The sequence below is a fragment of the Maniola jurtina genome, chromosome 26 (genome assembly GCF_905333055.1).
Source record: "Maniola jurtina chromosome 26, ilManJurt1.1, whole genome shotgun sequence".
Classification (NCBI taxonomy): Eukaryota; Metazoa; Arthropoda; class Insecta; order Lepidoptera; family Nymphalidae; genus Maniola; species Maniola jurtina.
In genome coordinates, this window is record NC_060054.1 from 6,165,442 (window position 1) to 6,190,861 (window position 25,420).

Here is a 25,420-nt window from a genome sequence, read left to right on the forward strand (position 1 = left end):
GTGATATTACTGACTAGCTGATGCCCGCAGCTTCGCCCGCGTGGATTGGTCAGATCCCCTGCAGCATCAGGATTGAGGAGTTGGACTCCAAATTTTTTATGAAACAATGTCGCAAAGTTCCTCTATCGATTAAAAAGAAATGACGCAAATCGGTTCAGAAATCTCGGAGATTTCGGTGTACATAGGTAGAAAAACACAACTCCATTTTTGAAAGTCGGTTAAAGAAGTAGCCTATGTTACTCCCTGGTCAATCCTCTACTTGTCTGTGAAAACCCCGTCAAAATCGGTCCAGCCGTTCCGAAGATTAGCCTTTTCAAACAGACAGACAGACAAAAATTTTAAAAACGTGTGAAACAGTGTTGGTATCGTTCAAATAACCATATGAGCTTAATATGAGGTAGTTATTTCGAAATTACAGACATACACTCCAATTTTATTTATTAGTATAGATGATTATTGATAAGCTACCACTAAAAACTATGAAAAATTCAAAAATGCTACATTTTTTAAAAGTTCACTATATATTGCAAATAAAACATCTGATTAACGCTAGAGGTCAACGAATGTTCGAAGTCAATGCCGCGTGGGAAGGTGGGGCATTGACCCGAGTTTTGCACGCTATACAATGCGGGTTTGAAAAATACTAAATCACTAAAACTACAAGATAAGGCAAATCGTTATTGGCATTGGATTGTGTTAAGGTAGAATAGTAACGCTTAGTTTTTGCTAGTGTTCTGGTTACAGCCTGTACAGTGTGCGCGAAACAAATAATCTAATCTGAACACGAGTCGTGACAAATACAGATCTCAGCCGGGCTTGTGTAATGAGACGGGCCTGCCCGCGAAATTCAAATTTGATTTGGTTTTTGACGTGACAACGTCTTATAATTCGATAGAGCCGGCTGCACGCACGAAAAAACATGACTCATGCGGCGTTACCTCGCTCTGAGGCGTTCCATGTAAGGCTTGAAGTGCAAGCGAGAGCGCGGAACGAGCGACAAAGAAGCACAATCGGCCTTTGTTGTCACGTTCAACTATCGTCAGTAAACCGACTTTACAGACAACCAATTTTTCGCAATTTGTAAACTAATACGACAACGTAGGCTTATGGCACTTTGATTGCGGCAATGGCAGTATCATCCTCACAGGTTTATATAAAAATCTTTACTTGAAAGGGTCCAGTTTAAGAAATTAGTTTCAGTGTCGACTAATTTGTGAGTAACTCGTGTCAAACTCATTATTTTGACTAATCTCTTAAAGTGAACACTTTCAAGTAAAGATTTTTATGTATTCCTGTGAGGATGATACTGCCATTGGCAGAATTAAAATGCCATAAGCCTACTTTGTCGTATTAATTTACAAATTGCGAAAAACCAAATTAAATTTGAATTTCGTGGTTAGACCCGTTTAGTGCGCCTTAATCCTGCGTAACTTCAGATTGAATTCCTTGTTTTGCGCTTACTAAAATTATAAATAATTAGTTTTTGCTCAGTTTATAATATAATTTTAATAATGTTATAACCAGCGGCGGCCTGTGTAACCAATATTTATTTGTATTAAAATAAAATATTTTATAATTACTGCACGCGTTTTACTTTGAATACCCTTCTCTCTTCGTTGTAACTACACTAAGATTGAATAATAAAGAGTACAAAGTAATTCTTACTATACCCTATCCACGGAATGAAGTTAGCATAGGACTCTCTCTGTTACGTAATCTGTAATGATATTATAAACTAGCTAACCCCGCGACTTCGTTCGCGTGGAATAGATGGCAGCGGCGCGGCTCTCAGCGCGCTTTATATAGCGACGGACGCTCAGGCGCGAGGCGTGTAGTACGTACTCTGTATGTTAAAAATGTTCGCCGTGATTCTTTAAATTGACATAACTTTTTATTTATGAACCGATTGACATGAAATAAACACTAAATGTTAAGTGAAGCTTACTACAATATATTAGTGAAAACCGTATCTAAATCGAATAAGCCGTTTCTGATATTAGCGTGCACAAACACACAGACAAACAGACAAAAAAAAATTTAATTACAATTTCGGGTTCGGCATCGGCATCGATATAATAACAACCCCTGCTACTTTTTTTTATATATTTCCATTGTACAGACATCACTTTTATACAATTTTATTATATGTATATTGTATAGATAGGTAAAGTTTGTAAGTTTGTTTGTAGAAAGTAATCTCTGGAACTATCGAACCGATTTTGAAAATTCTTTCACCAGTAGAAAGCTACATTATTCTTGAGTAACATAGGTTATATTTTATTTTCAAGAAATTAGAGATCCGTCCAAAAATTGTAATCCGTGCGAAACCGGGGCGGGTCGCTAATCCTCAATAGCTCAACCGGTAAAGAAGTGGACTGTAAACCGAAAGGTCGACGGTTCAAACCCCGCCCGTTGCACTATTGTCGTACCTACTCCTAGCACAAGCCTGACGCTTAGTTGGAGAGGAAAGGGGAATATTAGTCATTCAACATGGCTAATATTCTTTTTGAAAAAAAAAACCCATATAAATGACAGACGAAAATCTCAATGGGCGATTAGCGATTACTATGTTGAACTATCAACCAATCACAAATATGTTTTAAAAAAACGTTCGAAATTTAAATTCGTTTTTTTTTTTTCAAAAAACATCATTCGATATTCAATTCGGGAATGTTTTAAAAAACATTCGATATCCAATTCGAATATATAGTTACGTTCGTGATTGGTTGGCGATTCAAAATGGTTAACACCCACTGAGATTTTCGTCTCTGTCATTTGTATGGGATTACGTAACAGAGAGATCGCTATACTAACTTCTTTCCGTGGATAATAGAGTATAGGAGGGCCTTCCTAGGGTATGTTCCTTAATAGCCTCATAGATGGCGCTGTTGATAACCTTCCAAGAAAAGTAGATTTTTGTGCTAGATTTCTGTAGAGAAACACTGCGAGTTTTAGTGCTTTTCAACTTTATCTTGTTTGTGAAGTAAATAAATACAAACAGTTTAAAAATTATTAATTTATCTTATTATTATTCCCCATACTTCTGCTCGAGTTGTCTTGATTCCACTTGATTCTCGTGGACAGTAGACACCATGGACACTTGAACGGCGCCGGAAAGATACGAGTATGTCGAAGGCACGAAGGCGGCCTTTTTTTTTAAAAGACAACGACTCTGGCTTTTGGGTTTTTAATTTCTTCTTTTTTGCGAAATAAATAACTAAATATGTACCTACTTATAGGTATATAAATTGATTTTATTTATTTATTTTAAGTATTATTCCTGATTCTCACGGGCACTTGAACGGCGGGTAAGTCGACGCTCTTGGCGCGAAGGCGGCCATTTTGATTTCTTTTAAGAGACTTAAAAGAAATCAAAATACTCTGGGTAATAGCTTTTGATTTTTTTAATTTCTTTCTTGCGTAATAAATACATAGGTACATGTAATAATAATTGTTTTATTAATTTATTTGAAATATTATTCTCTATACTTTTGCTCGAGTTGTCTGATTCTCACGGGTACTTGAACGGCGGGTAGGTCTACGCTCCTGGCGCGTGGACGGCCATTGTCATATTCTGTGTTGTTGCGGCGCGCTTCCGGCGGAAGCGGCTGCAGGTCTGGAAGGGTTAGACGCTTTCTGATTGGCTCTGGCGTTCGGAGGGTTCCGCCTGTAAGAAAATTAGTCAGTAGGGTTCCGTAGTCGCGTAAATATATCGAGAAAGGGAAATCTTGTTCGCCATTTTGTGATCTAGCTAGAAATACTGCCGAAATATCTGAGAAGGATCACCTTTTAGAATGACAAGTGTTCAGGCCATACTCCAACATGCTGGCAAAGTGCTGATTGGTAAACTTCACACACCTTTGGAACGTTATGGAGTATTCTCAGTCATTCAGATTTTCTCACGATGCTTTCCTTTATCATTAAAGCCATGATAAGGATATTCATTGCTTAAAACGCACACTCTGAAAAGTTAGAGGTAAGTGTTAGGGATTGGGCATTTAGGGAGGATCCATTTTTTTACTACTAGCCGCCGCAATATTAATCTAGTTAATTCAAATTCAAAATATTTTTATTCAATTAGACTTTTACAAGTATGTACTTTTGAATCGTCAAGAGCATCTACCACTGGTTCGGAATGCCTTTCCTACCGAGAAGAACCAGCAAGAAACTCGGCGGTTGCTCTTTTCAATTGTTCAATTTACAATAATATTCCATACTATGCAAGCAATTGCAGCCCCGCGCATTGTGCCGTAGGAACGGCATTCCGAACCAGTGGTGAATTATTTGACAATTCAAAAGCACTTGTAAAAGTGTACTTGAATAAAAATCTATTCTATTCTATTCTAAAAATACTTACTAAGTACATTTTTTATTGTAATGTTTATTGAGTGAGCGAAGTGAGGTATTTAAGTGTGAGTATGTGTAAAGGAGAAACTTACATTACCTTTCCGTCTTGGCGCGTTGGGTTGCGTCTCACACGCTAGAGGCGCGCTCTTGCAGAAAAAAGCCTCGTCCTGCGCCCGCGCAGTCTCGCAGCCGTCCGCCCGCGTGCGCGCGCCGAGCTTCGGCGAACTACGACGAACATGAGCTATTAGCCGAAATAAACTGCCGAATACAGTCAGGGCTGAATAACGTCAAATATGGGGCAAGCGATGGGTCTGCCCGCGAACTTCAAATTTTCTTTGGTTTCCGCAATTTGTAAACTAATTACGACAAAGTAGGCTTATGGCATTCTAGTTGCGACAATGGCAGTATCATTTCCACGTGTTTATATAAAAATCTTTACTTGATTGAATCTTTGCACCAAAAAATATTGTAACAAACCTCAATTATTATTATTAAAACCTTGGGTCACGCGAGCGAAGCCGCGGGTAATAGCCAACTAAAAAAAAAAGAAACGGGGGCCGTCAAAATTGCCCGTTTTAAATCATTTTTGTGACGGGGTCTATCTCAAAAACTAGGTAGGTACTTGTACTTATACTACTTAGGTTTAGAATTGGTAATACGCGGTTACCTCTGTTCAACGAGTATCTTGGTGAGCCTGGCGACCTCGGCTCGCAGCTGGTGCAGCTCCTTGTCGCGCGCGCGGGCCTCCTGCTCCGCGCTGCGCTCGCGCGCCTCCAGCCGGCCGCGCATGTCGTCGAAACTGAAATAGTTCAACAAAATACATACATAGACTGCTAAAATCATAACCCTTCCTTATGCCTTTGCCGTAGTAGGGTAAAAACCGGTCAAGAGCTAGTCGGACTAGCGCACTAGGGGTTCCGTACTATCGTTCAAGATATACCTAACACCTTTATGTAGAACACTGGAAGGTAATAACGGACTGCGCCATCTATATGTGATTTAGTAAATTAAAATTTTCGTGAACACATTTTAATTTTTTTTGAATGAATGAATGAATGAATATACTTTTATTGTACACCACAAAATTAGTACAGAAAAACACATACAAAGCTCAACAAAATATAGGTACAATTTGGCGGCCTTATCGCTACGTAGCGATCTCTTCCAGGCAACCAAATGTTTTGGCAATGTCAATTTTTTTTTGTGATGTAACTACAAATTCTGTTTTCGGATTTTTTCCTTTACTTATGCTATAAGAGCCACCTACCTACCAAATTGCATGATTCTAGGTCCACGGGAAGTACCCTATAGGTTTTCTTGACAGACAGACAGACAACAAAGTGTTATAAGTGGTATTTAAGATTCGTTTTTCCTTTTGAGGTTTGGAACCTTAAAAAAAGATTTGACACGGGATTCTAGAACCTAAATCCACGATAATGTTACGAGGATCATCTTGTACGAGTATCAAAAAAGAAGAATGATGAAGCCCTATCACACTCGCTGCCACCACTGCGCTGTATCGCGTGTTGAATGTTAAATACTAGGTACAGTCGGCAACAAAGGTAGGTTTGCACCCCTCCATAATCAGTTTTTTTTTAATTAATTATCTAATATTGAATGTTAGATAATTAATTTAAAAAAACCACTATAATTACTATTGTTGCGAGTCATTCTGTCCATTAATCAATAGGGTATAGTCCTTCCATCACACTAATATTATAAAGGCGAAAGTTTGTATGTGCGCGTGTGTGTGTGTATGTTTGTTACTCTTTCACGCAATAACTACTGAATGGATTTGGCTGAAATTTGTAATGGAGATAGATAATATCCTGGATTAGCACATAGGCTACTTTTTATCCCGGAAAATCAAAGAGTTCCTACGGGATTTTAAAAAACCGAATTCCACGCGGGCGAAACCGCGGGCATCTTCTAGTAAATAATATACATAATTTACAGAAGATAATTGTTCTATTTAATTTTTCAAAAATGGGAATGGTTATGATTTGTTAAGAAAGTATGATTTTAACTTGTGTTTAAAGTTAAATTCGGTAAGTCCTGACCTAAAATTATAAGCTCGTACTGATGGGTGCAAACCAATTGTTGCTAACTCTACCACTTACCGGGCTACATTAAAGTTCTGTAATAAGTACTCACAGCTTCCTCAAACAAGCGCATTTCCTAGTCAAATGCTCTATCTGCTCTTGATTCGCTCGCCCCAGTTGTTTGATCTTGTTGGCATCTTCTGATCTCTTCTCACGTAGCTCCTTCTCTCTCGCCAGCGCTTCTCTATTTAAATAGTTAGTGTCAGGGGAAAACCGGTAAGTGTTTGGGCTGTACGATTGTTGATCTTTGCCTTGTTTTGTGTTTTGGCGGGAAATATGACAGTTGTGAATTGAATTTCGAAAATTGTAAAACTTGTAAAAAAAAAAAATATGTAGTTAAGCAATAAAACTGAAAATTAAAACTAATGTTAAGTAATTTAAAATTCATACTTATGCCAGGGAAAAATTGGTGCAATAAATCAACTTTTTTAAAGCAAAAACTGTATCTTTATTAAAAAATATAAAATTATAAAACTTTTTTTTACTTAGGTAAATTAAAAATTTGCAAGCGTTAAAAGTTGAGCAATTTCGAAAAGAATATTAAGCTAACTTATAACACTTTTAGTGCACATAAAAATGCTTATAAGCTATACAGAATTACTAGATAATAATATTATTATACACATAAAGATACTATATCGATAGATCTAGTTACTTTTTATTTTTAGACAGACAACATAATACTTGTATAAAACAATGAATCTAATGAAAATTGTTATATATTATACAGCAAGTGACTAGTTTTATACGAATATATTAAAAATATATGATATTTAAAATAATGAAAAATGATTATTATTTTAATATAATGAACATTTTGTAAATCACAATAAAATATGTCAGTCCAAATAGGCAGTATTTTAATTTCATATAGGCAAGTGTTAGGTACCTAATACATATTCTTTAACATTTTACCTTGTTACATTCATAAAAATATCAATTAATACTTTATTGGTCAGAAAGCTAAGTAAAATTTTACATACATAGGTACCACTAGAGTTAATAAAATTATTGTTTCTCATTAATAGAACCTATATTTTTATATAAATAAATATAGGCATCAATGTTTTCTCCTGTAGCGTCTATAGAATATGAGTGCTAGAGAGAGTAGGAGCGCCGCGAAAGCGAGACGGAGAGATCCGATGAGTACGCAAGCGCAGGGCGCCACTAGAGTCCCCACCCAGCCGCAACTGTAGACAACGATTGGACAACCAATGTAGGGTAGTTGTAAATTATTTTATTTCTCTATAATATGTGCAATATGTGCTGATTTACGTGCGAAAATACATATATGGCAAAATCTAGATTCTTCTGTAAGGTCTATTGCAAATGAAAACTATGAGAAAAGTCCATTAAATATATACCACCTAGCTTCGTTCGGGCGGATTTTCTGAATATGCTTTCCTAGTAGGGGGCCACATTAGTTGCAGAATTTATGCGCAAAATCTCAACATTCTGGTCTCAGCGTTAAGCCGTTTCATTTTGCTCACCAGTTACAATATTAAGACCTTTAAAAGAAATGTGTACAGGCAGCTATTAGCCAGGTGCGTTCCACCTTTTACTGCATCATCATCTACTATGTGGTGTAGTTGAAGTCAAGCGCATGCCTATTTAATTTTAAAAAATCTCGAGACTTTTATGACTTGAAAGTATAAGCCGTATGACGTAGGGGGAAAAAACATCCACCAGCTCCGACGAAACTCGTTTATTGCTTGATACAAATCAGTGGTCCTTTAGATCAAATCTGCTTTCACAATATTTATGCTTTTTCATACACACATCTTTAATCGTTGGGTATTCATAATTTCTGCTTAAATTGCTTAAGCCTAAGTCATAATGAAAGTCGTTGTACATACGTTATGCAGTGCTGTACATATTGTGACTGTGACCATAATACTTTGTTTCATTTTGCAGGTGCGAAAAGCTATGGGAAGTGCACAGTGCTTTGCAACATATTATGTAATAACTACTATTTAAGTATATTACTAACTACAGTTTTACATAACCTATTTTTACACAATAAAATTTGAATTATTTGAAATAACATTATTGGTTATTTTGTTTTAATTTTAAAATACTGCCTTTTGGACGTTGGATTTCATAATAATATGATAATAATAATTATGTAGGTATAGTATTGAAGTGAATTAAATGATTTTATGACACGTTACACATCTATGTGTATTGATGATTAAAATAAAAGTAAGTGCGTTTGTGTATGAATTTGATGGAAGCGACCTCTAAATGAAAATTATCATAAAAATAAAAGTGAGTCTTCAGAATTTGTAGGAAATTAAACGTTAAATAATACAATCCTCCAAAATATAGCACAAAAAAGGTATATGTACGGTATCATGTAATTTATTAAAAATTTAGAGATCGCCATTTTGAAAATGTTCTATGTAGGGAGTGCAAAATGTACAGTTAAGTATAGTTTTAGTTACCTACTTTACATTTATTTGACATATTGACATGGATTATGACAGATTGACATGCACCTTTGATAGGTATGGTAGCCAAATTTGTCCAAAAGACAATATTTTATTCATAAAATATGATTAATGAAAAATCTTCATGCATTTTTATTTCATTTTATTGAATTAATGTTTAAAATCTTAAAATAGTGTTTTAAAGGATAAATTCAGCTACCAGTTTCGATTGGGAGTGGGAGTGAAGGTTAATTGAATAAATGGAATAAGTATTATGGTAAAAACTATTAGTCTTGTTGCCATAAAAACTAATAACTGAACCTAATTTATGCATTAAGTACTTTATTTAAAAATTTAACATGTCAAACCTCTTGTACCTAAGTAATATTAAAATAAACTGTTATTAAATGGGCAAAAAAAAATTCTAACCGATTCTATCAAATACAGGGTGTTTGGTAATGACGACACATAGGTACCCATTCTACTTTGATCTGATAAACACAATGCTGAAGTACAATGACGAAATAAAATTACAAAAATTTCCATACAAAAATGAAAAAAAAAATTATGTCACAGTTTTCATGACCCTAACGTGCCCTAACTCACTGAGATCGTTGGCCATCTTTAGATAGGCCGAGGCCAACGATCTCAGTGAGTTAGGGCACATTAGGGCCATAAAAACTTGGTCATAAATTTTTTTTAAATGGAAATTTTTACAATTTTATTTCGTCATTATACTTCAGCATTGTGTTTATCAGATCAAAGTAGCATGGGTACGTGTCGTCATTATATACTAATTACCAAACACCCTGTATAAAATATTTTGAATCAACTATTACAGATGTGTACCTACAGTCAGTAATTGATTTATTATTTTAAATGAACTATTATTTTTTATACGTTAGGTAATTGCTTAACCTAAGATCTAAGACTTTATATATCTAAGAATTAATTTTTATGGCAATGTTTATGGCAGTTTAAATATTTTCAAAAAAAAAATATTTTTATTAAAAAAAAACGATTTTAAGAAGCACATGCACAAAGAAAAAAATAATTTCTTAAACTATTTTTATAAATTTAATGTGATAAGTAGCGTGCAATAAATAGGTACAGCCTTATTTAGTAATGCAACTGAGACGAACAAGCATTAAGTATACGTTTTGGGCATGTTTTCGGTACCCAGGTAATGCTATCCTTTTCACAAAGTTCTCTGTGAAAAAGGACAGCAATACTATTAGATCTGTCAATTTAGAGATTTGTATTCAACCAATCATGCACTTTCTTCTTACCTTAGCTCTTGCTCTGTGACGGCTAGTTCCCGCCCACAGGCGGCGGCTTTGGTTGCCAGCTGTTCGTAGTCTGTGGTTTTTGAGTGAATTTGCGATTTTAATTCTGTAAAAAATATGTTGTTTATGTATTCAAGAAAAGCAATAATTGTATCCCTGGCCTGAAAAACTGAAAATGACAAACTCTTGTTTTTAAACCTTTCAGCTTTTTAAATAAATTCCTATTGCCTCTTGTCTCCAATTTCTTTCATTAGCTTTTCTCTCGTCAAAGTCGATCTTCGTCTCCCTCTAACAGTTTTTTTTTGTCTGTCATAAAATATTCCCACTGATCATATTTGTACTTAACTAATATGTTACTCTTTCTTGTAATAACTCTTTTCCCTTCTTGAGTCATTCTTCATCTTCTTTATATTCCGTTTTATAGATACTTACTCTTTGTTTGACTTGAAATATAATCTGGTGTTATCTCTATCTCTCTTACCTGCAACTTCTTCCGAAAGCTGTTTCTCCCTCTTCAGCCTTTCTCAATCTCCCTCATTCCAGGCTGAAGAGATTGATTCTCTTTATCTGATATGAAACCTATAACAGGTTGCTATTTCTACCTCCCTCTTACCTGCAATTTCTTCCAGTAGCTCTTTCTCCCTCTTCAGCCGTTCTTCTTCTCCCTCTTGCCGGCACTCCGCCTTCATGCGTTCCAGACAGTTTTCTTTGTCTGACATGAAATACTCCCACTGGTTATCTGTAAAGAGCATTTTATTATTTGTTTCAATTCAATTTTGAAAAAATTGTGACCGGATTGCTAGTTTAATTTATTTATAAGAATTTTGGATTTGCAATGATATTTCAGACTAACTTTATTCAAAAAATCTTTAGAGAAGATAGCCTCCATTGTCAAATATGCTCAAAGCATACAAATCATTTTACCGACTTCCTGCTAATGTTTCTCCTTCAGATTGACTTCTTTCTTCTCCGCGATCAGTTTGATTCTCGTTTCTTCTAGAATCTTCTTCGCTTCACTAACTGATATCTCATAGCTCTTATACTATTCCCTACTAACTAATTTATACGAATAGATTATCTTACCGATTTCCTGCTGTTCCTCCTCATGTTTATTTACGACTTCGTTTTACTCCGCCATCAGTTTCATTCTGGTTGCTTCTAGAATCTTCTTCGCTTCACTATCTGCTGTGTCCCTTTGCTCTTATACTTCTTTACCCACGTATTTATACAAGTAGAGTAATATCTTACCGACTTCCTGCTGATGTTTCTCCTTAAGTTTGTTCATGACTTCGTTCTTCTCCGCGATCAGTTTCATTCTGGTAGCTTCTAGAATCTTCTTCGCTTCCGTCGCCGCGGTAGCCGCTTGTTCTTCTACTTCTCTAACTTTCTCTGACCACTCATTTATTAATTGCTCTGTAAATATCAACATTAAATTGTATAGATAACCAGCTGTATTCTAGTACCTATAGGCTTGGCGCGTAGCGATGGCAAAAATACTTGCAACTCGAATGCGGTAGAAAATAGCTACAATGTCAAGATCGCAATCACCTCTGATTGGTCGACGATTGATTATTTAATTAGATTTTTATAAGTACTTTGGAATCGTCAAAAACATCTACCAATGAAAAGACAATACCTTTTCATAATAATTGTTTCTTGCAGAAAAGGACTACCAAGTACTAGATTAACGGCCGTATTCACAAACGTTACTATGAGGTCTCACAGTGCGCTCGAACGCATAGTGTAGGTTCCACCAATCAGATCATTGTAAATTGACGTGATACAGTCATCCATGGTGGAACCGACACTGTGCGTTTGAGCGCACTATGACACCTCATAGTAACGTTTGTGAATACGGGTGTTAGACCTGTCAATTTATTTAAGAGATGATTTACAACATAATTAGTTATGTGTTATACCTTTCTCCCTCTCGAAGCGTTGGTTCATAGCCTCAATATTGTTGGCGTATGTAATGTCCGCCTTGTCCAGCAAGTGGCGCAGCTGCAGGATGTCCCAGTCGGCTTTGCTGTGAGCTTCTGCGATCGCCTGCTCGAACTGGGTCTCCTTTGATGCTAGCACTTCTTTCAGGTTCTCGAACTGGGGATAAAAAGATTATTATGATCAGAAGCTGCGTCGCCTCGAGGGGCTGTCAACAGTACCTATTTAATACTAAAGTATTGTGCTAGAAACCTCCGAAACGTGGGTATTCTTTCTTCAGGTTGTCAAATTATGGAAGACCATACATTTTTTACGTCCTTCTCTGCCTCAGCGCTTTAGCCGTCCTTATCCTGTCTACTTGTGCTCTCTCAAGCGCTGCTCAAGCGCTAACTTCTATCTCCTCAACTTTAGTGCGTTTAACTTGAAGCGCTACTCTACTCACCCTAATGGTCAATTCCCTCAGCTTCCTGTCAGCGTTTTTGCCGTCCTTCTCTGCCTTAGCTCACAGCAATGCTATCGCCGTCCTTATCATGACCGCGTGTCACCTTTCAAGCGTTGCTCAAGCGCTAACTTCTATCTCCCCAACTTAAGTGCGTTTAACTTGAAGCGCTACTCTACTCACCCTGGTGGTCAATTCCCTCAGCTTCCTGTCAGCGTTTTTGCCATCCTTTTCTGCCTCGGCTCGCAGCTGCGCTATCGCCGTCCTTGTCCTGTCCGCTTGTGCTCTCTCAAGCGCTGCACGAGCGCTGGCCGCGTTCGCTACAGCTTCAGAGTGTTCAGCTTTAAGCGCTGTAATTTTGTCGGAATGCTGTTGTTCTAGACGTTCTATTTTCTGAAAAAGTTAAAATTAAACTTTTAAATGTTATTCAATACATATCTCTTTCTCTACTTCTATTTCTACAACCCACATCACTTCCCAAGTTTATTTTGGCCTGTTATAGTCCTGTCTATAAGTAATGTCTTTAAGAAAATCATTGCTTTCTGGCATGAATACCACATCACCTTCTAGATTCTCGTCTATACTACCACTTACTTACTTGCAAATGCTGTTCTTCTTTGTCCTTCTGTATCCTCTCCTCTTTCGCCAGCAGATCCTTCAGTCTATGCACCTCTAGCTTCAAAGCTTCTTCTCTTGTCTCTATCTTCTGTATTTGCAGCGTGAGGGACTGGATGGACCTCTGTTGTTCAGAGGCCAGGCCCCTAAGTTGTTGTAGTTCTGCGACGTGGGAGGGCGTTGGTGGGGCGGCTTTGAGTTGTTGGACTGTTTCTGTTAACTGAACAATAATTTATGATTTAAGAAACGTGATGATGATGATGATGATGAGCCTAGTGGTTAAGACTTCGACCTGTTCTAGTAGAAGTCAATTAAAAAAATAAAAATAGCGAGCAAATGAGCAGGCGGGTCACTTGATGTTAGGTGATTACCGCCGCCCATGAAAATTTGCAGTACCAGAGGCAGCAGCCGATGCGGCCTTACAGGTATTGGTTGCCCCCCCCCCCCCCAATCAATTGTTTAAAGCCACTAAATATCACTTATTTCAACGGTGAAGGACAAAATTTGTAAGGGCTTGAGAATTTTCATAATATTCTCAAAGGTATGTGTAGTTTGTCGATCTGCATTTGGCCAGCAGGGTGGACTATGGCCTTAGCCCCTGTCATTTTAAGAGAAACTCTGTGCTCAGTAGTGGCTGTGGATGGGTTGATCGTGACTCCTCATAGTGGTTCATCAAGCGGTGGTCCGTTGCAGAGATGGTAAGTGAGAGATGGCATGCATTCATCATAGCCTCCTTCAAATTTTCTACCATTTGGCAGTGGACTTACCTCTCTCTTCTCTTTCTCCGCATCTCTAGCTCTTTTCTCTAGCTCCCTCATCTTCCACTCACAATCAGCCAGCATCCGCTCTGCCCGCGCCGCCGCCTGTGACCTCGCCGCTTCGTGCGCCGCCCGCCATTTTGCTGTGTTCTCTTCTGCTGCTTCTAGGGTCTGTGGAAAAAATTAGGCAGATAGATACAGTCCCACAAGGCTGTTTTGGCGCGTGGTCAAAATCGGAACTAAAGCCGCCATCTTGAGAAGTGCACTTGTTGATAGTTCGCTGTGTCGGCATAAAGCGACAACTGCGCCCTCACTCAATTGCCAAAAGAGCCTTGTCGGACTGTAGATAGATAGATAGAACTTTATTACACACAAAATGTGAAATAATCAAGACAAAAAGAAACTAAAAACAAAAAATAATTGTATGCAAAGACGGCCTTATTGCTTAGATCAATCTCCACCAAGTAACCTTTGGTGAAAGGAGAAACTAGATAGTAGAGCATACCTACCTAGTAGGAACTAGGTAGGTATTTCAAAACAGGACTTTCATTTCAAATTTGTTAAATAAGAATATTACTAGTCATGCTAATCATGACTAATACTCCCCTTTCCCCTCCAATTATGCGTAAAGCTTGTGCCAGGAGTGGGTACGACAATAGTGCAACGGGTGGGGTTTGAACCGCCGACCTTTCGGAATTCAATCCGCTCCTCGACCGTTGAGCTATCGAGGCTCTTATCATCATCAACGTCAACCGATAGACGTCCGTTGCCCACAGCTGGACATATGTCTCTTGTAGAGACTTCCACATGCCCAGGTCTTGCACATATGATGATGATGATAACGGCTTGTGGTTGTGTTCAAACCTAGGTGAAGAAACCATGAGGGACTTCGTCTGTGTTGGTGTTAGCTGGCGGGCGTGTTCTGCCTTTTTGGAGTGTTTTTTTTTTTTTGTTAAAACTGACTGGAAAGCGCTCTAAGGGGGTGCCGCGCGTGTGTCGGCGAGCGCCGGCACAGACGGGGTCCACACTTGTATAGTTTAACTAACTTGTTACAAATAACTACAAACTTGACATTGGCTAATCTTTGTAAAGCCAGAAGAGAGAGAGAAAAAAAAGAGACCATGACTGATGGGTTTCATGCCATCATCCGTAAAAAGATGACCTCACTCCTTACAGCGCCTTCGTAGCAGCCACACCAGCATTCTGGGTATTCTCAATATTATAAAGACGACAGTTTGTGTGTGTGTGTGTGTGTGTGTGTGTGTGTGTGTGTGTGTGTGTGTATGTTTGTTACTCCTTCACGCAAACTGGACGAATTGGGCTGAAATTTAGAATGGCAATAGATTAATAGCCCTGGATTAGCACATAGGCTACTTTTTATCCCGGAAAATCAAAGAGTTCCCACGGGAATTTTAAAAAACCTACATCCACGCGAACGAAGTCGCGGGTATCAGCTAGTAGGCTATAAAACATCGGGTACCTAGCTGTGACCACTGGGCACCTAGAGTTGTAGAGATGCAAATTCTTACTTCTTTTGCCTTCTGCTCCTGCTCCAGCTTCTCCCTCTCGAGTCTCTCTTTATCTCTTTCCAGCGCCTGCACCCTGGACTCCAGCTGAGCTCGCCGTGAGATCGCATCTTCCAACTCCAACCGAAGTTGTCTGATTGCCTCGTCTGAAAATAACACAAGTGTAAACAAAAGAAAAATAAAACCGACTTCAAAACCACAAACACTAAAAAGTAAAAAATATCTTTTGTTTAGCTACACTTGTAATGTACTTTACTTTTTAGTGTTTGTGGTTTTTAAGGCGGTTTTATTTTTCTTTTGAAAATTTTTTATTTCACAATTTTTAGAAGCCCCACTGTACTATAATATGCTATGCCCAGTTAAAACCCTACTGTTTACTAAGCTATTACACTAATCGCGAGCAATTTGCTCTCATCCATTGAGGAGTTCTGTTCTCCATCTCCGAAGATATTCATCAGATTTTCACCAAATTTATATGGGACCACCTGCACAGTACCTTATATATATATACCCTTTCAAATAAAAAAAAATATTTCCAAATCGGTCCAGGGGTCTTTGAGTAATCGGGGAACATACATAAAAAAAAAGAAAAAAGATTCCGACGAATTGAGAACCTCCTCCTTTTTTGGAAGTCGGTTAATTAAAAATTTCTAACACCCCCGACAAGTGAAGGTTACAGTAACTAGTAAAGAGCTGATAACTTTCAAACGGTTGAACCGATTTTCTTTGATTCTAAGAACACTTTCGATCAAGCCACCTTTCAAACAAAAAAAAAACTAAATTAAATTCGGTTCATTCGTTTAGGAGCTACGGTCCCACAGACAGATACAGAGATACACACGTCAGACTTATAACACCCCTTTTTTGGGTCGGGGGTTAAAAAGTTTCCAGAAATGCTTTACAATAAAATCCATACTAATATTATAAATGCGAAAGTGATTCTGACGAAATTTAGTACAAGGTTAGCTTATATCCCGGGGACGGGCATATTTTTATCCCGGAAAATCAAAGAGTTCCCATGGGATTCCGAAAAACCCATCCGCTTAGCGGATTTGTATGAGGCACCGAGGTAGCTTGCGTCCATTTTATTGACATAGACAACTTTTATTTATATTAATTTTTATCACACTTCACACTAATATTATAAAGGAGAAAGTTTGTATGTGTGTGTGTGTGTGTGTGTGTGTGTGTATGTTTGTTACTCCTTCACGCAAAAACTACTGGACGGATTTGGCTAAAATTTGAAATGGAGATAGATAATATCCTGCATTAGCACATAGGCTACTTTTCATCCCGGAAAATCAAAGAGTTCCCACGGGAATTTTAAAAACCTACATCCACGCGAACGAAGTCGCGGGTATCAGCTAGTATTCTCTACGTGAGAAAATATGATGAAATATATAGAAGAATCGAAGTAACCGATATATATAAAACGTTTCGTGCGTGTAGATGGAATGTCGATGGTATTATCCTGTATCGACGATATGTGAAAAAATATTAGGCTATCACACTAATATTATAAAGGCGAAAGTTTGTGTGTATGTTTGTTACTCCTTCACGCAAAAACTACTGGACGGATTGGGCTGAAATTTAGAATGGAGATAGATTATACCCTGGATTAGCACATAGGCTACTTTTTATCCCGGAAAATCAAAGAGTTCCCACGGGAATTTTAAAAACCTACATCCACGCGAACGAAGTCGCGGGTATCAGCTAGTATTCTCTACGTGAGAAAATATGAAGAAATATATAGATGAATCGAAGTAACCGATATATCTCTACATGTTGTGAAGCTGAAGTGATGGATGAACTCAGGAATGCCTTACCAATCCGCCTCTGCAGGTCGTCAGCCAAGTCCGCGGAGCATTTCCTAGCGGCTACAAGTTCTTCCTCTAAAGAGCGACTCCGCTGCCGCACCAGCTCCGACTCCTTGTACGCCGCTGCTAAGTCGCATTTCAGTTCTGCGGGGAAAGACACGGGGCAGTTCATATCCATACTAATACTTTTTTTTTATTAAAGAAAAATATCGGGAAAACCACAGGCATAGATATTAGTTTCTAGAATATGTCTGCAAAATTTCATGGACTTTGGTTGCTTAATATTCAAATGAAATTGAACGTACGTATGTTACTCCTTCACGCAAAAACTGCTTGACGGGTTTGGCTGAAATTTGGAATGGAGATAGATAATATCCTGGATTAGCACATAGGCTACTTTTTATCCCGGAAAATCAAAGAGTTCCCACGGGATTTCGAAAACCTAAATCCACGCGGGCGAAGTCGCGGGCATCGGCTAATATTTAATAGATTTATTACACTGTAATTGACTGTAAGTGATGTAAAAATTCATATGAATTTCGATAGGACTGATATCTACAAATCCACTATCACTGATTTACAATCATATGAAAACACTTGGCATTTCTCCAATATACGAAAATTACGTATATTTCAATCTATTTTGAGTCTTATTTCAAAAGTACTCAGATTCAAAATTCAATGAGCCCTTTCTGCTTTAAATGTCGTACAGTGAACCTAAATTTGCAAAACATTTCAAACTATTTTGACTCCAAACACCAAGACTTTTAGGATTAAATTTGTATGAACTGTTTTTGAATATAAAAAGCACGGTAATGGTATGTACAGTATTCCAACTTCATACAAACGGACGAAACGCGAGCTATACCTACGCACCTCGATGTCGGCAGGCGCTCGACACGCAGACAGTCGCGACTGTGCCGCAGTGACGAACGGGCGGTGTTTTGTTTTTCTAACAATAACCGCGCGATTTTTTCGTTGTATGTGAAACCCGATCAAAGAAGCCACAATTTCAGATCAGAATGTCGGTATTTAAGGTACCGGGACTACAATAAGATTAATTCGCAAACTTTTTTGATTGTACCCAGGGATGATTTTGTGGAATATATATACAAAAAATGGAGAAAATGTTCCGAACTTCATTTAAAACCAAATATATAAATTGTAAAGTAGCTGCAGGTGTCTATAATCAAGTAAAAGATATTTATTCCTTTTTCTCTATCTTGCCCATGTTCCCCAAAACAATTTTTGATTAAAAGCTTTATAGGGATGCGGATTTTTTAAACTTTAAAATTTAATAATTCGTAACGTTCGTTTAATTTCCTACGTCTCAGTCGAGGCGCAAATATAAACATGGTTTTTTAATTAAATCTACCAATCAAAAAACAACACGCATTTTTATTGAACATTTCCTATGCAATTCACAAAGTATTTTATTTGTTTATATAAAAAAAGTATATTTACAATCACAAAACTAGATGGAAACACGAAGTAGGCAAATGTAATTAAACTACTGGAGGCGGGCAGCCCTACCGCATGTTTACGTACCGCGCAGCTGTAGGTATTTATTTCAAAGAAACGGCCGAGTTAGAATACTGTATAGATAATATTACCGTGTAAAAAGGGTGCATTGTACATAATTTCATGCACATGTAAAAGCTTGTAATGTAGTTAATATAGTTTCAGAAACGGATTTTGTAGTCGACCTTCAATTTTGTAGTGTGTTGACATTGAAGTGAATGAACGCTCTTCCGTGTCTACTGCTTTTTTAAACGGATTAGATTTATTACAGTCATTAATTGTTTTATAATACGGCCCACACTCTGTCCTCTCTATCAATATAGTCTGTCTGTCGACTACTGCTCCATAATAACATATCATTGGGCATTTTTTGTCTGGTCGCAGGCTTCGGTCGTGGCTAGTTACCACCCTACCGGCAAACCTAGCTAGATCCTACTTACGTTCAATCTGCTGCTCCTTCTCTTCTATCTCCTTCCTGCACGCGACGATCAGTTCTCTCGCGTTCTCTGCTTCGGTGCATCTGGTGTCAGCAAGTTCTGTTAGCGCTGTCACTTGGGACTGGAATCTGGTTTCCTGGTTTACGAGATCTTTCCTGGAATTAACAAAAGCAAGGATTAAAACGTTGATTTATTACATTTTAGTAGATAACATAGTAAGTAATAGTATACAGTACAACCAAATTAATAATGCGCATAGAAATCTTCGTCACTGTTCGGCAACGGTCGTATGACATGATATTGATTCTATTTGTTTATAACAAGGTGCAAAATGCAAGTGCATTGTTTAGGGCTCTTACGATTCAATGATCCGGAATACGACAATAGGGTATTTTACTCCAATTTTTTTATTACTTTATTATAAACTAGGATAAAAATAATGACGTTAACTGAAAAAACTAATTAAATCGATCAAATAACAAAAAAGTTATAAGCATTTAAATATTTCAGATTAGACAGAGATAGCGAAAGTAGCATTTTGACGTCACTCCGTCACTAATGCCATAGTAGCTTCGTGCGGTTTGATACAAATTTTCGTTTTGCGAGAAAGGGATAGAAGACCCTCCCACTCCAAAATTAAAATGCCTGTAACTTTGTAAATCTTTGTTGGATTTTAATATTTTTTTCAGCGTAAGTCATTATTGTTATCCTAGTTTATAATAAAGTAATAATATTTATCAAATTCAAAAGTAGGAAAATACCCAATTAGCGAAGATCTGCATGCGCATTATTAATTTGGTTGTACTGTACGTGGTTTTTGTCAGATATGTGTTACAATACTCAGTTTCAAAGTTTCGCGGGCTTAAGGATTCACTTATATGTATATACATACTTATATTCTTTTAAACCCTTTTTTAACCCCTGACCCAAAAAGAGGGGTGTTTTAAGTTCGACGTGTGTATCCGTGTATCTGTCTGTGGCATCATAGCTCCTAAACGAATGAACCGTTTTTAATTTAATTTTTTTTTTGTTTGAAAGGTGGCTTGATCGAGAGTGTTCTTAGCTATAATCGAAGAAAATCGATTCAGCCGTTTGAAAGTTATCAGCTCTTTTCTAGTTTTCTTATAGAGGTTTTTGTGTCTTGGGTTTTTTAAATTTTGGGTTATTAGTTTAGCGCCTGGAAAGCAAAAAGATTCGGTTCTATTTAATTTTACCCCATCTATTAGCCTTTAAAGTTTTTAAAACAAGGAAAATTTTCTTCCGTCAGATTTTCCTTGCAAAGTTTACTTTAGTAAAAGCAGTAAAACAAAATATTTTGAATGATGAAAATACGCAGTCTGTTTTTCTATAGATCCGTTCATAATATTTACATTAGCTTTCAGTAGTTTCAAACGAAAGTACCTAATCTAGATTTAGACATAGGTTTGTAAACACTTGTTACCAGAAGCGAATAACTATTCAACTTGAAATAAAATGAAGTTGCTTCAACACGGACTGGTTCCGTACCGCAAGACATCGGCAAAGTCTACGTAGATAGGTACAGTGTGAATAGGCATCTCCTAGGCAAGCGCGCTTCATCCTAGATGATCACTTGCCAGCAGATGTGATTGCAGCCAAGCGCTAGTCTATTAATAATCATAATTACAGTGTTGCCAGTGGCAGATAGTCAATTGTAACATGAGACAGCTCAAAATGTAACATTTTCACGAGAAAAGTAACATTTCCTTATTTTATGTAGAAAATGAAAGTAATAAGGTACACAGGTTAATATGGCACTTTATTATACAAAAATTCAAACAATTTTCTGACCCATTAGTTAAGCTCAAAAAGAATCGTAATAGTTAATTATTGTTGATTGCATAAATTGACTGCTGATCCTGAAAAAGAAAAACAAATCGATGTGTAAAATAATAGTATACCAACGGACTTAGAAATGTCTTTCAATAGCTATAACTAACTTTGTTAATCAATTTATAATAAAAGTGTAAATTAAAAATTTATAACACCCCGGCAAGTGAAGGTTACAGTAACTAGAAAAGAGCTGATAACTTTCAAACGGCTGAACTGATTTTCTTGGATTATACCTAAGAACTTGGAACACTCTTGATCAAGCCACCTTTCAAACAAAAAAAAACTAAATTAAAATCGGTTCATTAGTTTAGGAGCTACGATGCCACAGACAGATACACAGATACAATCAAACTTATAACACTCCTCTTTGTGGGTCGGGGGTTAAAAAGATTAAAATCCTCTTATTTCGAGCGATCTGGCAACACTGGACTGTTTGACTTTGAGAGGCTACGCACCAGGTACCTACGTAGTGATGAAAATTACCCGGGAATTTCAAATTCGTTTTGTTAACTTAACAATACTAGGTACTGTAGGTATCTAGTTACCTTGGTCTCAGCAAAGAGATCGATAGATTCGATAGTAAAAATCAAATTATAGGCTACTCCGGCCGGTATCTACTCAGCTCGCTCTCGTTCCTGTATAGAAAACCGAAGTTACCTACAACAATAATTAAGTAGTAAATAGCTACATGATTACTAATTCTCTAATTACTTATTTAGTTGAAATTACATTATATACAACATTTACATACCAAGTAGTGTTAGAAACACATACACAGTCGATAAGGATAACGAAAAAACCAATCACTTTCGAGTTTTTACGAAATAAGATACATTTTATATACATTTACTCTTTGGATACAATATCACTACCCTGCAACTAATAACTATCCATTTTTTTTTTAATTTTTTTTACGGCCCTGGAATAACTATCCAACCAAAGTTGAGTCACAGAGAAAATACAAACAAAAATCTTTTCTAATCACAGAGTAATTACAAATAGACCAATAACTTAGAGAAAGTGAAATAAACTATCAAAACGAAAACTTTTTGGATGCGTTCCGTTTCACGATTATTTTTAGTTTGCTGGGAAAAATTTGGATATTTTTATGAAGTCCCAAAAGTAACATAAAGTAACATTTTGAGTCGTGTAACATGGAGGAAACATGAGGGGGTCAAAAGTAACGTAAAATGTTACAAAAGTAACATTCTGGCAACGCTGAATTATGACAAGATGAGATGACATAATATAACCTAAAAACTTAGAAATTGTACGAAAAAACATCTACTTTCTAACCAACTTCTGCTGTACCGATTTTTTCTCTCGGTACAATAAAAATAATCCTTACTTGAAACTTAGTCGATTGGCATTAAAAAAAATTTAGTCATGACTAGCTGATGCCCGCGACTTCGTTCGCGTGGATGTAGTTTTTTAAAAATCCCGTGGGAACTCTTTAATTTTCCGGGATAAAAAGTAGCCTATGTGCTAATCCAGAGTATAATCTATCTCCATTCTAAATTTCAGCCCAATCCGTCCAGTAGTTTTTGAGTGAAGGAGTAACAAACATACACACACACATACAAACTTTCGCCTTTATAATATTAGTGTGATTCTAGATCAACGGGAAGTACCCTATAGGTTTTCTTGACAGACACGACGGACGGACGGACGGAAGGACGGACGGACAGACAGAAAGACAGATATACATACAGATAGACAGACAACAGTGATCCTATAAAGGTTCCGTTTTTCCTTTTGAGGTACGGACCCTAAAAATTGACTATGCCAAAATTGTTTTCACAAAAAAAGACCCGAAGTTAGTGAGAGAGTTTCAAACGTACCTCCTATGGTTTTGGATTTCCCCATAGTGTCCCAGTTAAACTATACACACTTTATATTATAACTTCGAAAAGTTAAAGGTTTGGGATCGAACCCCCGATCTCCGGAATCGAAGGCGAACATCTTAAGAGGGCTCTCTCCGTCACTCGTTTCATACAAACGTAGTTCCAATTTCATTTGAATATTAAGCAACCAAAGTCCATGAAATTTTGCACACATATTCTAGAAACTAATATCTATGTCTGTGGTTTTCCAGATTTCTGTTAAAATATTCGGTTTCAAAGTTACGCAGTCTTAAAAATTTTCATACAAATCTTTAAGCCCCTGTAATTTTAAAACTACATATTTTTAGGAAAATCTAAAACACCACAGACATAGATATTAGTTTCTAGAATATGTCTGCAAAATTTCATAGACTTTGGTTGCTTAATATTCAAATGAATTTGGAACTACGATTGTATGAAACGACTGACGGAGAGAGCCCTGTTAACCACTAGCCACTAGGCATCCAAAGTGCAACGTATTTATTGTAGAGTTAGGTTAAACAACTCAGATTTAATGGAATGAGAGTGGGTTAAATTCGAAATAAATATAGCTTTCTACGCGGATTGAGGTCACAAGACTAGTGTATACAACGCTTGGATATTTGAACTAGTAAATATCAAAATAATAAACTCAGGATTTCGAGGTTTTTTTTAAAAAAAAAAAAATCAGATACAATCCCTTGACTGCAATCTAACCTGGTGGTAAGTGATGATGCAGTCTAAGGTGAAAGCGGGCTAACCTGGAAGGTTTATGGCAGTTTTTCACTAAACCCATACCTCTTTGGTTTATACACGGCATCGTACTGGAACGCTAAATCGCTTGACGGCACGGCTTTGCCAGTAGGGTGTTAAGTAGCCTCCGAGCGGCTTCGGCCACCAGTGGACCATCATCCTGTGGACATCCACTGTTGAGCATATGCCTTCCCTAGTGAGTGCCATTACACCTTGTCCCCAGCTTTCCTAACCCATCTGCTTCCCGCCACCCTCTTTAGATGACATGTATGGTCGGCCTCAAAATTCGAGTAGCAGTTCCGCGAAACTATTGCATCAAAAATTGTCACACTTATGCGGTTATGACCTTTTTAGGGTTCCGTACCTCAAAAGGAAAAACGGAACCCTTAAAGAATCACTTTGTTGTCTGTCTGTCTGTCAAGAAACCTATAGGGTACTTCCCGTTGACCTAGAATCATGAAATTTGGTAGGTAGGTAGGTCTTATAGTACAAGTACTGGAATAAATCTGAAAACCACGAATTTGTGATTACATCATTAAAAAAAAATTAAAATGTGTTTCAATTTTCAAAATAAGATATCTATACCAAGTGGGGTATCATATGAAAGGGCTATTAATACCGCTACATCCTAAAACAGAATTTTATTTATTTTTATGTATAATAGTTTTAGATTTATCGTGCAAAATGTTGGATAAATACCGGAGTACGGAACCCTCAGTGCGCGAGTCTGACTCGCACTTGGCTGGTTTTTTCTATAAACATGCCACACACACCTAACGCATGTGCATAACCATGCCACTCGAATAATGATCATTAAGGTGCTAAACGACTTACGGCGCTTGGCTGTACCTAACATCAGAATAAAGGTGTGTGAAGTAGGTAAAAAATCCATGTTAATAGACGTATAGGTTACATTCTTGATGTACTGCCAATTATTGCAAAACATATTTGCTAGCCTGATGTTACAATAACTAGGTTTCCCAGCTTTTATTTGGGTCTTTGAAATAATAGTTAAGCAATTTTTAGGGTTCCGTACCTCAAAAGGAAAAAGGAACCCTTATAGGATCACTTTGTTGTCGGTCTATCTGTCTGTCCGTCCGTTCGTCCGTCGTGTCTGTCAAGAAAACCTATAGGGTACTTCCCGTTGACCTAGAATCAAGAAATTTGACAGGTAGGTAGGTCTTATAGCACAAGTATAGTACAAGTATAGTAATCCGAACACCGTGAATTTGTGTTTACATGATTAAAATTAAAATGTCTTTTAATTTTAAAAGTAAGATAACTATACCAAGTGGGGTATCATATGAAAGGGCTTTACCTGTAAATTCTAAAACAGATTTTTATTTATTTTTATGCATAATAGTTTTTGATTTATCGTTCAGAATGTCGGTAAAAATACCCGAGTACGGAATCCTCTCGATGCGCGAGTCCGACTAGCACTTGGCCGGTTTATTTTAATTTAAAATGTTAGGATACCATCATGGTACTCAGTCTGTACCGTTAGTACAACATTGAACACCGCATACATGGTTAATAGTATCGACTACTCCTGACTGCCAAGGTTAACGTATTATTTCATAGTACGAGCTAGTCCTAACTGTCCGTTTTCGACAGAACGACGATACTAACATGTGGAAACGTAGGTCCAACTTTTGTCTCACTTACACATTCACAAAAAAGTGGGACAGATATACGCTGCCATTTTGTCTAATTTGGCATATATTATTTCGTTTTTTGAC

At 37.2% G+C, this 25,420-nt stretch overlaps 1 protein-coding gene across 7 annotated transcripts in view; it reads right to left on the reverse strand.

The window, feature by feature from the left end:
• Positions 1 to 1,285: 1,285 nt before the first annotated feature.
• The window catches only part of LOC123878305 (golgin subfamily A member 6-like protein 22), a 55,455-nt gene continuing 31,320 nt past the window's right edge, over positions 1,286 to 25,420 (reverse strand). For 2 of the 7 annotated variants that reach the window (XM_045925458.1, XM_045925452.1), the window contains exons 2-15: positions 19,219 to 19,370; positions 17,267 to 17,401; positions 15,444 to 15,586; positions 13,924 to 14,085; positions 13,140 to 13,376; positions 12,725 to 12,934; positions 12,084 to 12,261; positions 11,413 to 11,577; positions 10,778 to 10,903; positions 10,168 to 10,270; positions 6,502 to 6,633; positions 5,015 to 5,146; positions 4,445 to 4,605; positions 3,472 to 3,667 (exon numbers count right to left, since the gene is read on the reverse strand). In XM_045925458.1, coding sequence (XP_045781414.1) covers positions 3,477 to 3,667; positions 4,445 to 4,605; positions 5,015 to 5,146; positions 6,502 to 6,633; positions 10,168 to 10,270; positions 10,778 to 10,903; positions 11,413 to 11,577; positions 12,084 to 12,261; positions 12,725 to 12,934; positions 13,140 to 13,376; positions 13,924 to 14,085; positions 15,444 to 15,586; positions 17,267 to 17,401; positions 19,219 to 19,370 — 2,227 coding nt within the window. In that variant the 3' untranslated portion in view covers positions 3,472 to 3,476. Of the gene's footprint in view, positions 1,661 to 3,471; positions 3,668 to 4,439; positions 4,606 to 5,014; positions 5,147 to 6,501; positions 6,634 to 7,141; positions 7,640 to 10,167; positions 10,271 to 10,777; positions 10,904 to 11,412; positions 11,578 to 12,083; positions 12,262 to 12,724; positions 12,935 to 13,139; positions 13,377 to 13,923; positions 14,086 to 15,443; positions 15,587 to 17,266; positions 17,402 to 19,218; positions 19,371 to 25,420 lie in introns of those variants that run through there. The other 5 variants (XM_045925453.1, XM_045925454.1, XM_045925455.1 and 2 more) reach the window with 5 other exon arrangements.